This window comes from Delphinus delphis, chromosome 9 (assembly GCF_949987515.2).
Source record: "Delphinus delphis chromosome 9, mDelDel1.2, whole genome shotgun sequence".
NCBI classification, from domain to species: domain Eukaryota; kingdom Metazoa; phylum Chordata; class Mammalia; order Artiodactyla; family Delphinidae; genus Delphinus; species Delphinus delphis.
Genome location: NC_082691.1, coordinates 16473621 through 16487138, shown reverse-complemented (window position 1 = coordinate 16487138; position 13518 = coordinate 16473621). Strand labels below are relative to the sequence as shown.

The window sequence follows — 13518 nt, the reverse complement described above, 5'->3', positions numbered from 1 at the left end:
TAAACTCCAGTAGGTATAAATGCCTGGCTTAGTGAAAAAGATTTTCAGCCCAAGTTCCTACCAGGGAAGAAGATACAGTTTTGAGAGAGCTGGACTCCCTGTCCTTTTCCTGGAGTTAGTTGAGGAGGGCAAACCTGGGGAGGACTCAAACTTCTGCAGCCAGTTTGAACCTGCTGCATTAGTTTAGTTATGCAAGTACCAAATCGCGACATTTCAGGTGCTTCCCTCATGTTCGCAGATGGCATGTCCTTTACGAAAGGGAGAGGAGAAGTTAAGAACCCTTCTCCATAAAGCTCTTTGCTTATCCCATTAGGTCTGTTGGTAGTCTGGCCTTAGCGTTTCTAGGAGAGGGTGGCAGTGTTGAGGGATTCATCCGGAGAGTCTGTCAACCAGTCTCCATCTTCTTGCCCGGCTTTAGCACTCAATCCATTACCTCATACTTGACATTGATTTGCCAAAAGCTCACGTAACTGGGGAAGTTCCCCTGGTCAGTGGCTTCTCTCTGGTAGCTCCTTTTCAGTCTCCTCCAGGGACTGTTTCTCTGCCCATCCTTTCAATGTCTGGAGTTCTCTAGGGTTCCATCCTCAGCCTTCTTCTTACTCTCTACACTCCCTGCTGCTCCAGGTTGGCTCAACCTCGGCACTGCTGACAGTGGGGCTGGATAATTCTTTACTGGGTGAGTGGTGGTGGTACTGGGGGCTGTCCTGCACATTGTGCAGTAGTATCTCTGGTCTCCTCCCACTAGATGCCAGGGGCAGCTTACCCCCTACCCCACTGTGATAATCAATAAGGTCTCTAGATATTGTCAACTGCCCCCTGGGGGACAAAGTTGCCCTGGGTGGAAAACCACTGTGCTACTCTCCTCTCTGGCTTCGGGGACCACCTAGATGTCAGTGGCTTCCAAATCCAGACCTCTAGGCCTGCTGGTCTCTGGAATTGTTTATCCAACTGTCCCCTGGGAACTTCCACCTGTATATCCCACAGTCATCTCAAAATCAGCCAACCCTAAACTGAATTTATCTTCTCTCACTCCAGGCTGAACTCCCAGTGGTCCAAACCAGAAACCTCTTCCTCCGAGTCTAAATCCTTCTCTCTTGTTCCCAACTCTTCCACCCTCTGCATTTCTACAACCATGGCCTTAGCTCAGACAGCAGCTCTCGTCTGGATTGCAACAGTATCTTCCTCCTTCTCCCTGCCCTCTGCCTTGCCCTGCCATCCTCCACACTGACCTGGGGGAGCTTCCTAAGGCATATCCCTGATGATGCTCTCCCTAGCTTTACATTTATGGATGGCTCCAACAGCCCCGGTATTAATAACTAATCCTTAAAATGGTTTTCAAGGCCTTGAGTGATCTGGCTCCGGACTATCTTCTGCTTCATACTTGAACCCGAATATCACACTCATTTTCTCTCGTCGCCGCGCTGACTCTCATACAGGAACGCTCTCTCCCACTTTCACCTGCCTCATGCTTCTTCATCCCTGAAAGGCAGATCTAGTGAAAAGACTCTATAAACTTGGAAAGCAAGGCTTTGTTTTTGGTTTTTAAACAGTTGTTTTCTTTCTTCTTGATTCCATACTCTAGATCCTAACATTACACCAACATAAACCCAATTAACTTTCTTCTTGATGATCCTAAACTCCCAGACACATAAACCTCTAGGCTTGTGGTATTGTCAAGTGATGAGTGAGGGGAGCAGTCTCACCGCAAATGTGGCCTCCAGGCATGTCCTTGAGTCCTCAGCCCAAGAGCAAGGGCCTATTTTCTAGTCCGCCAGGCTCTATACGGGGAGTGGGGGGCTGCCAAACGGCCATGATAAATGACTGGTGTCATTTCTTCAGGAAGGAACCCTTTTTTCCATTTTTAATTTGGAGTTAGCAGGTGGCAATTTTGATAAAGGGACAGGTTACCTGCGGCACAGCAAGTGCTGAGGCCCTGCTTTCCCGACCTTGACCTCGAGCTCGTCCCCCAGAGTTGGTTACCCGTTGAATACTCAAGTTAGCAGAGAAACATTTCCCTTCTCATCGCTCCCCCCCCCCGCCCCCCTTTAAAACACGGATGCCCTTCAGGATGCTAGTGGCACCGCTGCCACTGCATTTCCTGTTGGCAGCAGAGAGCAAGTGAAAACAGAAGCTGCAGCGGGCAGCGGCCCGGGCACAAATAGCTCCCGCACGATTCACCGGAGCTTCCCCAGGGCCCAGGGCCCGGAGCCCAGGCCTGATCCCCAGAGCCGTAGAGGCCGCCGCCGGGACCGGCAGCAACTTGGCCCAGACCGCACTCGGGCACAGTGCGAGAGAGCTCCGCGCTGCGCTTCTCTTGGGCTGCTCAGCGCCCCCTCGGGCTCGGGCTGGGCCTCGGGGGGCGGCGGGCGCGGCGGACGGCGATGCCGGGACGCGCTCTCCTCCGTGTGGCCCGCAGGGCCCTGGGCGCCTGGCTGCTGGGCGGCCTCTGGGTCTGGGCGCTGGGCGGCCTCTGCGGCCTGGGGTCGGCGGCGGCGGCCCCGGGGCCCGGGGCCGGGGACTCCCCGGGGTCTCAGCGCCCGTGCCAGGCGCCGCAGCAGTGGGAGGGGCGTCAGGTGCTGTACCGGCAGAGCACCGGGCGCTACAGCCGCGCCCTGCTCTCCTACGACGGGCTCAACCAACGCGTGCGGGTGCTGGACGAGAGGAAGGCGCTGATCCCCTGCAAGAGGTACGCGGGGCGCCAGGGCGTGGAGCGTGGGGTCGCGAGGCCCGGGGAGGGCGAGGTCGCGGGGTTTCCACAGCCGCTCGCGGCGCTTCCCTCCTCTCCAAGACAAACTTCGCCGAGAGGATCGCTTGGGGACAACACAGTCGGGGGCTGGGTGGCGGCTGGGCCCACCGGGGGCGGCCTGCTAGCGTGCACTCAGTGAGACCCCGCGGGGCGGTGGCCGGTGAAGAAATGACCTGCCGGGCGCTCCAGGCCCAGGTTCGCCCACGCTCAAAGCCTGCTGAGTCAGCCTCCTGGCTCCTGGTGCCCCCTTCAGCCTAGGGCGTGTCTTCTGCACTATCTCAGCTCTTCCAGGAGCCATCTGCGAGGACGACAGGCAGATTTTTTTTTTCACATTTTAAAGGAATGTGACAACACTGCAAAAGGTGTGTGGAATCAGTTAAAAAAAAATAAACTCATCACTGTGTCATAACCATTAAAATTTCGGTCTACTCCCTTACATTTTCTTTTAAGCAAGTTTTACATTCTGTAATCAAAAATCCTATGTCTATATTTTTTATATAACACGATCTCTTATGTGTTCTTATTTACCATTTTATTAGTTGGCCCCTACCTATTTTTTTTTAAATATTTATTTATTTATTTGGTTGCGCTGGGCCTTAGTTGCAGCATGTGGGCTCTAGTTCCCTGAGCAGGGATCAAACCCGGGCCCCCTGTATCGGGAGCGAGGAGTCTTAACCACTGCGCCACCAGGGAAGTCCCCGTCCCTACCTATTTTTAATGGCTGCACAATATTCCACAGAGGGGTTATGCTACAATGTTTTTTAACCACTGGTCTGATCATTCACCTTTCTGAATCTCATGTGACAAAGGACACTCTCTTTCTGAGACCTCAGCTTGCTTCTGACCTCTTTAAGACCTGATTTCTATTTTGGGATCACCACCTGTCCATTGCCCCCCGTTCCTGTTTCTCTGTGTGTGTTCTTCCCAGGGTTATGCTGGCCTCTTCGTATGGCATTCGCATCATTAGGAGGTGCTATGTGAATGTCCATAGTTTAAGGCTCCAGTGGGCAGTAAGATGTGGGGCAAATTCGATATCATTTTACCTAAAAGCATTTGCCCAAGTATTAGGCATCTTGAAGACAGTATGGAAGTGCCAGAACCCTTCAAAGGAGTATGTTCGAGAATGAAAACAGTGCATGATGACTGTAAACCATGAATGCTGAGGAGGCCTGGGGCAGCCGAGTCATCGTGGTGCACTGGGGGTATCTGTTCTCTTTCAAGAACATGACTGTTTTCTGTCAAGTGCCGAAGGTCTTTGTAATAATAATAGCAACAACCAACATTTGGGTACTTGTTATGTACCAGGCTTGGTGCTGAAGACGTTCCACATACCATATGATTTAGTTTAAATCTCACAACAAGTTGACAATGCAGGTTTTATGATCTCCAGTTTACAGACAGAGAATCTGGGGTTGAGGGAGATTAGACAGCTTTCTCAAGACCAAGAGCTGGGACTTGAGGAAACTGAGTGGATTCTGACATCTATGATGTAACAGGCTCTTGTCCGTTCATTCATTCTTTCACCGTGCATTTTTTCGTGTCAGGCATTTTGTATTCAGAGTGAGTCCTGGGCTTCAGGGAGGTCACGGTCTGGGGGTGGAGTCACGTCAGTAAGAATTCCCATACAGTGGGGTGAAGGATGAGCTGGGCACGAGAGCACCTCAGACAGGCACCTAACCCAGGCTTCCTGGAGGAGGTGGGACAGGAGCGAGTCCCAAAACCCCTGGACGAGCTGACCATTAGAGGGAACGAGGCATGGAGGGGAGACTGGTCCAGGGGGATGTGGGTGTATTCCAGGACATCCTGCCACAGGCAGGGCTGAGAATATTCCAAGAACTGCAGGCCAGTCACTATTAAGACTGAAGCATGGAGTATGGCGGGAGGTTGGGGACCCAGGGAAGGATATTTAAGCAGTGGAGTGCCGTGATTGGATTTTATAAAGAAAACTGGTTGTATGGTCGAGAATAAAGAAAAACAAGAGAAGAAGCCGAAACATGACCTAGGAGATGTCTGTAGAGAGAGCCAGGTGAAAGACGGGGAGTGGCAATGGTGATGGTGAGAAGTGGACGCATTAGGGAAGTCTTGAGGATATTGAAGAGGCTTATTGAAGGAGGTGCAAATGACTAGACGCTATGCTGCAGGGTGATGAGGGGGAGGGAATAGTCATTTTTGGCTTCTGAAGCTTACAGTACTGATGGCATGAGTAGATGGGGATGCTGTTCGCTGAGATGGGGTTTGGTTTTCTGCACTTGTGATAAAGGGTCAAGCGCTACTCTTTGTGTTCGTTGTTGTGAAGCCTTTTATGATAGTGGCGTATTGATGAGTAGTCATGTTGAAGGTGGGCTGAGATGGCCCAAAGCACACTGCTGACACAGAGGAGTTTGGCCAGGACAAGGATAGGGTTCATGGCTGCCCCCGCTCCCACGCCCCAAGGTAGTATTTTCACAACGTAAGGGATTAGGCTCTAGAGTCAGATAAATCTGCCTCTGAATTCAGATTCCTAGTGTGGGTCTTTGGGTAAGTTACTAGATGGGAATACTACTAATGCCTAATGTATTGCTTTGTTGTGGGGATGAAATGAGTTCAAGTGTGAATAGCACATAGTGCACTGGTCTGACACATAGTACAAAAGGCGCTCCGCGTGCGGCCGCAGCTATCCCCGTGGCCACCGCCATCATCGCCATCCTGGTGAATGTACCACGGCCCAGAGACTCCCTGCCAGCCCTGTGGGCTCAGACAGTTGATCCGGCAGCACACTCAAGGGCCCTTCCTTTGGGAGCAGACTAGGAGCAAACAAGCTCAAATGTTACACTGGATATTTCAGTGAGTGCTGCGGCTGGCATGGGGGCCAGCATTCTCAAATCTGACTAGCTCATTCTCTCCCTGTAGGCAGACCTATGTGGAGAGCCAAATTCTAATCAGGAAGTTGTGAGCAAAGAGTTGGAGCAAATTCATGGAGTCTAATGACTGCCTGCTCTAGGCTAGGCCGTGTGCTCAATGTTGAGCTTTCCATCATGCATAAGACAGGCCAGCCCAGCGTAATCAGGCTAAGATAAAGTGACGCATCATTTTCGCCAGAGTGGTGCTTGTCGCTGATTCTATGCTACCCCAATGCTGCTGGTTCAGACTCCCTCCGCTCTGCACGGGGCCTTGGAGGGTACTGCTCCAGTTGTCTTAGCAATCCTTCTTCTATGACTCCATGATCAATTAATATAGTCTTCAGATATGTGTATTATATCTTTAGTGGGGTCACAGCCAAACCTTGCTGGCCTAGAAGCTTTTTTGTCCCCATGTGGTGATTTGTTTCTTTCTTTCTTTAACTCAAGTATAGTTGATTTACAATGTTGTGTTAGTTTCTTGTGTACAGCAAAGTGATTCCGTTATACATACATATATCCATGCTCTTTTTCATATTCTTTCCCGTTATGGTTTATTACAGGACACTGAATATAGTTCCCTCTGTCCATGTGGTGATTTCTCATTTCTTTGCCCTGATCCGTCAAGTGTTGATTTCACAGTTTAGCTTTTAGAAGGCCATTTTATTCCCCATCTTTCCAATTTCTTGGCAAGGTTCTGTCTCACAGTCCCATCTCTGGCCCTAAGTCAGACGTAGAAAAGAATGTTTAGTGCATAAATGCGTTTTTAAGCTCTTTAAATGTAGATTTGTTGGAACAAGCTCAGAAACTTTTTCAGGTATTAGCAGTCTGGCCAAGAAACCAGATGTTATTTGAAGAAAATATGGATGGGTTGTCTCTTCATATTTATTTATAAGTTGAGAAGTAGTTTTAGAATTGGATCAACTTCTTAAGATTTTTATTTTGCATCCAGTTAGTTATGGAAAGTCCCACTGATAGTTACTGTGGAATGACTAGGATTTTCCAGGCTTTCTTCTCCCTGAGATGATGGAAAAGATTAAATAACCTTACAAGCTTCAGATAAGACAAGCCTTAGCAGAGAATGGGAAATATTAGTAATTGATACTATTTCATTTTCTGGTTCCAACTGTCTTTCCTATAAACTCACAAGTATTACATTTGGAAGACTGAAGGAAAAGCAAGATTACTTTGTATTTCAGTAACATAGTGAACTTTATGGGAGAAGCAATGTAGATGCTGAATGAATTTTGTTAGGTTACCAGTAACTTACTGCTCCCATTTACAAGATGGTGGATTGGGAGGTGGAATTAATGAAGCAGAGCGAGCAGAGAAGCATTAAGAGGACATGCATTGGTAAATTAGGAATATGTCTTAGAAGACTGTTCAACTACCAATCCTACATGTTTGGGGATTTTTTCTTTTTTGGTAAAAGACTAAAAAAATATGTCTTAAATAGAGTGACAAGTGGGTTCTTATTCAAATACTGATTAGTTCACCTCTGTCTCAATTTTTCCAGACCATTCTGTTTCTTGGAGAACAGAATATAATTTCTCTATTCTTAGAGAAAACCACCTAGTGTAGTGGAGAGAGCATGGACATCCATTTAGACAGTCGTGGGATGCCAAACATGGCTTCTAATCCTGGCTTCACCTCCACAAGGTCCTTTGCTTCTCAGAACGTCAATGTTTTTCATCTTTTAATTTGATTTTAATGATATCTACAATGTTTTGTTTTGTTTTGTTTTGCGGTACACGGGCCTCTCACTGTCGTGGCCTCTCCCGTTGCAGAGCACAGGCTCCGGACGCGCAGGCTCAGCGGCCATGGCTCACGGGCCCGGCCACTCCGCAGCATGTGGGATCTTCCCGGACCGGGGCACGAACCCGTGTCCCCTGCATCGGCAGGCGGACTCTCAACCACTGCGCCACCAGGGAAGCCCTACAACGTTTATACTAAATAATGTTTAGGACTTCTTCCTTAAAAGCTAGGTACAGATAAGATTAAATGATACCATGAGAGCACTCCTTGTACTTTTATTATATTAGGCTGATTCCTGTTTCTACCAAGATGCAATGAACTTGACATAAATTCTAAATGTTTTCTCAACTTGTCCCCTTGTGTAGACAATTCAGAGTTCTTTTTCTTCCTTCTTTTCACCTGAGCTTGTGTTCATGGGTAGAGAAGAGCAAGGCTGTCTTTAAACGCTTTGGCTCCAAACTCAGAAGGCTGTCCTCTCCATGGAGCCTCCCTACACTAAGGGGTTGAATAGGACTGCTTACAGAAGTGCCCCTCCAAGGATCTGCTGTGGAAGATTAATTCCAAGGGGTGTTATCACACCAAGCAACTTCGACAATCATATGTGTTTGAGAATCAGGATTAGGGTTTTTTTCCTCCAAATATACAATTTTATTTTGAAACTATCTCCCACTTACAGAAAAGTTGCAATTCTGGTCCATACCCATTTTTTCCCCTGAATCATTTGAGAGTGAGTTGCCAACTTGATATCCCCACGACCCCCAATACTTCAGTGTATATTTCTTACAAACAGGGCCATTGACCTGCATAACTGCAACACAACCATACAAATCAGGAAATTAACATGCATTCATTTCTACCATCTGAAATTCAGGTCTCATTCAAATTTTTCCACTTGTGCTTTTTATGTTCTTACAGCAGAAGGACCCAGTTTATATTCAAGTATTGCATGTAAATGTTGTGTCTTTTTAGTCTCTTTCTGTCTGGAACAGTTCCTCATTCTTTCTTGCACTTCAATACAGGCCAGTTATTTGGTAGAATGTTCCTTGATTTGGGTTTGTCTGATGTTTCCTCATAATTAGATTCAAGTTATTCACTTACGGTAGGAACGGTAGGACTGTCACATCTGGATGTTTACTTTGATGACTTGATTACTGATGTCTGCATGGTTTCTTCAGTGCGAAGTAACACTTTTATACTTTGTAATTCATAAGTGTTTTATAGGGAGAGATTTTAGGACCATGTACATATCCCATTCTTCACTGAAGTTTCAAGTTATTCATTTGTTTTTATCAGCATGGACGCTAGGATTCTCATTGAATTGCATTTGCTCTCATTGTTTATTTGATGTTCAAATTGTCCCAGATTGGGCCAGTGGGAACCTCTTCAAGTTGGCTTCTATGTTCTTTTGACAGGTCTCCCTTATTCTTTGAGCACTTCCTTGCTTTCTGGCAAGATATTCCAAGATCATCTGTACTTTCCCTGCCAGAGTCTTGGAATAAGCCATTTCTCAAGAAGCTCTGGTTACTTTCACTGGAGAATAATATTTGGAAGCCTAGGTCCTGGTCTAGTTGTGCTCATGGCTCTTGGATGGCACTGCTTCCAGGCCCCTTCACTGGACAAAGCAAGATGATGTAGGTTTGAATGCATACATACGTATGCACATACACACACAGAGTCACTAACACATACATACAAACATTTGTATCTACATTTATTTCTGAGCTTCCAATTCTAATACATAGAGATATTTATACCGATATCTCTAATTCTGATCCACACCACATGGATCATTCTAGTGTACTCCTGTTCATTTTTCGTACCTCCCTTTTTAGGGTGTGAGAAAACTGGGTGCCTTTATTCAACTGCAGTAGGTAACCAGTCAGGCATTGCTATGGTACCCCCCTCCCTACATGGATGCCTTCCTCTTGGGCTCTGCACCCCAGGCCAGGCCATGCAGACACCTACCTTGCTTGGCCCTGTCTAATGGCTTTAGACTAAACTGTTTAATAAGGGGAAGGGAGGGTCAGGTTACATTTTTTTATATGTTTTTCTTTTGGATTTCTCGGGGCAACATCATCGTAAATCCTCAGGGAGATGAATTAGTATGAAATGTTCAACCAATTTGTTTGATCCTGAGCCCTGCTTTGCATGGATTGGGCTCCCATTTGAAGAAATCCTGACTTTCAGAATTTCGGAAAAATGACTCCTTTGCCCTTACTCCCTCCTCTTGGTCTCTGATAACTGGAGCCAGTATTTTCTTTTATTGGCTCAGGAAGTCTGACTGCTTGTGGCCTTCTGATCCTCGAAAAATAAACCATGCTGATTTGCAATACTGAGTTTTTCTTCAAGAAAGAGATTTTATTGGAAGTGCATAAAGTTTTCTTTAAGAGTCTTAATTCTGTGGGTCTACTGACCCTGGATTTCAGAGGGTTGATGCTGGGATGTGGAAAAAGTGGGCAGTGAGGAAAAAGAAGTTCCAAGGAAGATAAGCCCAGGAGAGTAAAGGGACTGGTGGGATAGGAGACTAACTTATAAAAAGAAGCCAGAGGTGGTCACCATACTGCTTTGAAAACATCTTTATTTCTCTCCATTAACCTTGAATTGTTTCTTCCTGATTCTGACCTCAAAGATGGTGGTCAGGGGCAAAGTGCCCAAAGATCTGAAAATATTCCACCAATTAGTGGTTTGTTTTTCCTGGAATAAATGTGATAGGCTTATATTTCCCCAATTCCAGTAAAAATCTTCTATTTTCCCCCTTTATAATTTATTTTATTTTACCCAGCTTTCAAGAAAAAAAAATCTTCTCTTGATCTTACTAACTGAAACCCCATTCTCCCCTTCTATTTAAAGCAAATCTCATGCTAACTCCAATTTCTGTCCTCCCATGCTCTCTTGGACCCCCCTCCAATCAAACATTGATCATCACAGCTCTACTGAAGCGGTTCTGGTCAAGGGCAGTACACTCCACATTAGTAATCAAGTGATCTTTTATCTGGTCTCATTTTACTGTCGGTCATTTCCTCCATCTAGAAGTATTTTCTTCATGTAGCTTTCAGGACACTGTGCTTTTCTAGTTCCTCTCCTTCCACCTCATTTTCTTACCTTCTCAGCCTCCATTGCTCTTTCTCCTCTTCTCTTGGATCATTAATAGTGGAATATTCCAGGGCGCAGGCTTCCCATCCCTTTGCTTTTCTGTCTCTACCCCTTTTTTGGTGATCACATCTAGATCAGGGAGTCAAATGCCATCCTTACCTGAAGGACTCGCACATGTGCATGTCCAGCCTAGAGCTCTCTCCTGAACTCTGTGTTCATATATCCAGCTGCTTGGTTGAGTTCTTCTTTTGGATCTCTAATAACTACTCAAACTCAGCATGTCCAAAATTAATGCCTCCCCTGCAAACAAACAAACAAACAAAAGTTATTCCCCTTGCAGTTTTCTTTACCTCAGCTAATAACAACTCCAGTTGCTCAGGATCAACCCTTAGAGTCATCCTTGATTTCTTTTTCTCCCACTTGCCACAAGTAATCCAGAAGCAGACTCTATTGACTCTAATTTTGATATAGACCCAGACTTGTAGACCAGAATCTGACCACACCTTTGCTGTCATCCTGGTCCAAACCTTCATCATTCTTGCAATAGCCTCCTAACGGGTCCCTACTTCTGCCCTTGCTCCCTTTGGTCTGTTCTCAACATAGCAGCCCGAGTGATTCTGCTAAAAATTGTTGTATCATGTCTCATGTCTGCTCAAAAACCCTCCTGTGCCTTTCTGTGTCTCAGAGTAAATGTTTTTGCATGGACTTGACCACCCTGTGGGATCTGCTTCCCGACCCCCTCCACACCTTGTCTTTGACCTCTTCACTCCATCGTCCATCCATCATCACCTCATTGCCAGCTCACTCACTCCAGCCCGTGGCCTCAGCATTCTCACTCCTTTGGCACTTGTGTTGTTGATTCCTCTGCCTAGAAAGCCTTTTCCCTAAAAAGCTGTACGGCCCACCCCCAAATTAGACTGTCCCTTCTCTCCACATTTTCATACATCCCACCTCACTGCCTTTTATGTTCAAGATATTTACCTACTATTTAATATTTTTATTAATATTTTATTAGCATACTATTTAATTTAATTAAAAACTTTAAAGTCTGTTCCCTCATATCCAAAGTAAAGCTCCATAAGGTCCAGGATTTTTCTCTGGTTGTTGCTGTATTTCCAGCACCATAGAACAGGCCTGACTAAATTGTTTTGAATGAGGGAATGAGTAACAATGATACATAGTCATTGTAAACGGATATCTAAAATACAGATAAGCAGAGAGAGAAAAGTAAAAATTACCCATAACTGCCAAAGTGATAACGACTACTAGTAACATCTTCTAAATACCCTAAGAGATTTTTCGATGCGAAGTCTACATACCGTAGCCCATACTGTTTTCTAATAGGCTGTTTTCCCTTTAATAATATTGTGCGAGCTCATCCATACTGACTCGTCTGCTTGTATCATCTTTGAACTCCCGCTTCTCTTCATTCAGGTCTTAGCCCATCCCCTTCTCAGAGGGGCCTTCTGTGACTGTCCAACAAAGCCCTCCCCACCAGCCACTCTCCATCACATCTCGTTCTGTTTCCCTTAGGACACTATCACTGAGTGACATTGCCTTGTGTCTCTCTTCCCTGGAGTGAGAGGAGAACTTGATCTGTCTGGTTGACTACCAAAAGCCCAGCACCTAGAAGTGCTTGGCACATAGTAAGTCTCAGTAAATGTGTGTTGAATGAATAAATACCATTTTTATGACTTTGGGATTTCTAGCATTATACATGTTCATGGTGGAAAATCTAGATAACAGAGAAGAGCAAAATAGAGTAAAGAGAGTCCTGTTGTCCAGGATTAACAACCCTTATATATGTGCTTCTGGATTTTTAATTTCTATTTCTGTATATACAATTCTAAAATTACAGTGGAAACATGCTTTGTGATTTTTTAAATTTAACAAAACATTGTACATATTTCTCATGCCACTAGGTAATCTTTAACAGAATCATTTTTAATGACTGCATGGTATTCTGGCTAATGGATGGAACAGAGTTTCTGTGAACAGTCCCTTATAGGGGACAGTTATGTTTCTTTTTCTCTTTATTTATTTGGTTGCACCGGGTCTTAGTTGTGGCAGGCAGGCTCCTTAGTTGTGGCAGGCGGGCTCCTTAGTTGTGGCTCACCAGCTCCTTAGTTGAGGCGTGAAAACTCTTAGTTGCGGCATGCATGCGGGATCTAATTCCCTGATCAGGGATCGAACCCGGGCCCTCTGCATTGGGGGTGTGGAATCTTAACCACTGTGCCACCAGAGAAGTCCCCAGTTATATTTCTTTCCCCTCTATTTTTCACTAGTATAAACAACTACATGTATGACCTTGTATTTGTGTGCAGTTATATGTGTACCACTTTAAAAATATTTTGGATAGATTCTTCGATAAGAAAATGATTGAAAAGGGATTGCACATTTATAAATTTTTGACAACTTTGCTCTTCAGGAAGGTTGTTCCAGCTGATATTTCAACTGGCAGAATATGAATGTTCATGTTTCCCACACTCACACCTATAAGGAGCCTAATTATTTTTAGTGATTTCAAATATGATAAACAAGAAACTGAAAGGCAAAATGACATACCTGCAGTGATGTCACACTCCCTTGTCATGAGTCTCACTCTAAAGTGAATGCCTGTAATTTGTCACACTTAAGCCTCCTACTGGCCGCTGGTTCAACAAAGATACACTATCACGTTCAGTAAATATTCTTCTGACCTATATTATAAAGAATTCATTCTAATCAGAATGAATCTTAAACTTCCCCAACCTAGTGACTTGTACTAATAGATTGCCTGACATTAAACCATCTTTGCATTTCTAAAATAAATTCCAATTTATTATTGTGCATTATTCTTTAAATAGTCTGCTTGATTTGATTTGCTAGTATTTAATATTTGTTTTTAATCTATAGCCATAATTTAGCTTGATCTATAGTTTATATTTTTGTGTTTTCTATATTTTAATGTCAGGGTTTTCACAGCTTTGTAAAAGAATTGGCAAGCTTTCTGTATTTCTCTATGCTCTATAGTCTTGAGGTTGGACAAAACTGACATGAAACCATGTG

At 45.1% G+C, this 13518-nt stretch overlaps 1 protein-coding gene across 1 annotated transcript in view; it reads left to right on the top strand.

Moving 5' to 3' along the window:
- The first annotated feature begins 2124 nt into the window (after nucleotides 1-2124).
- Nucleotides 2125-13518, top strand: part of EPDR1 (ependymin related 1) — a 34701-nt gene continuing 23307 nt past the window's right edge. Inside the window, exon 1 of the mRNA XM_060020229.1 lies at nucleotides 2125-2686. Within this exon, the coding sequence (XP_059876212.1) occupies nucleotides 2382-2686 (305 nt within the window). The 5' untranslated portion in view covers nucleotides 2125-2381. The remainder of the gene's footprint in view (nucleotides 2687-13518) is intronic.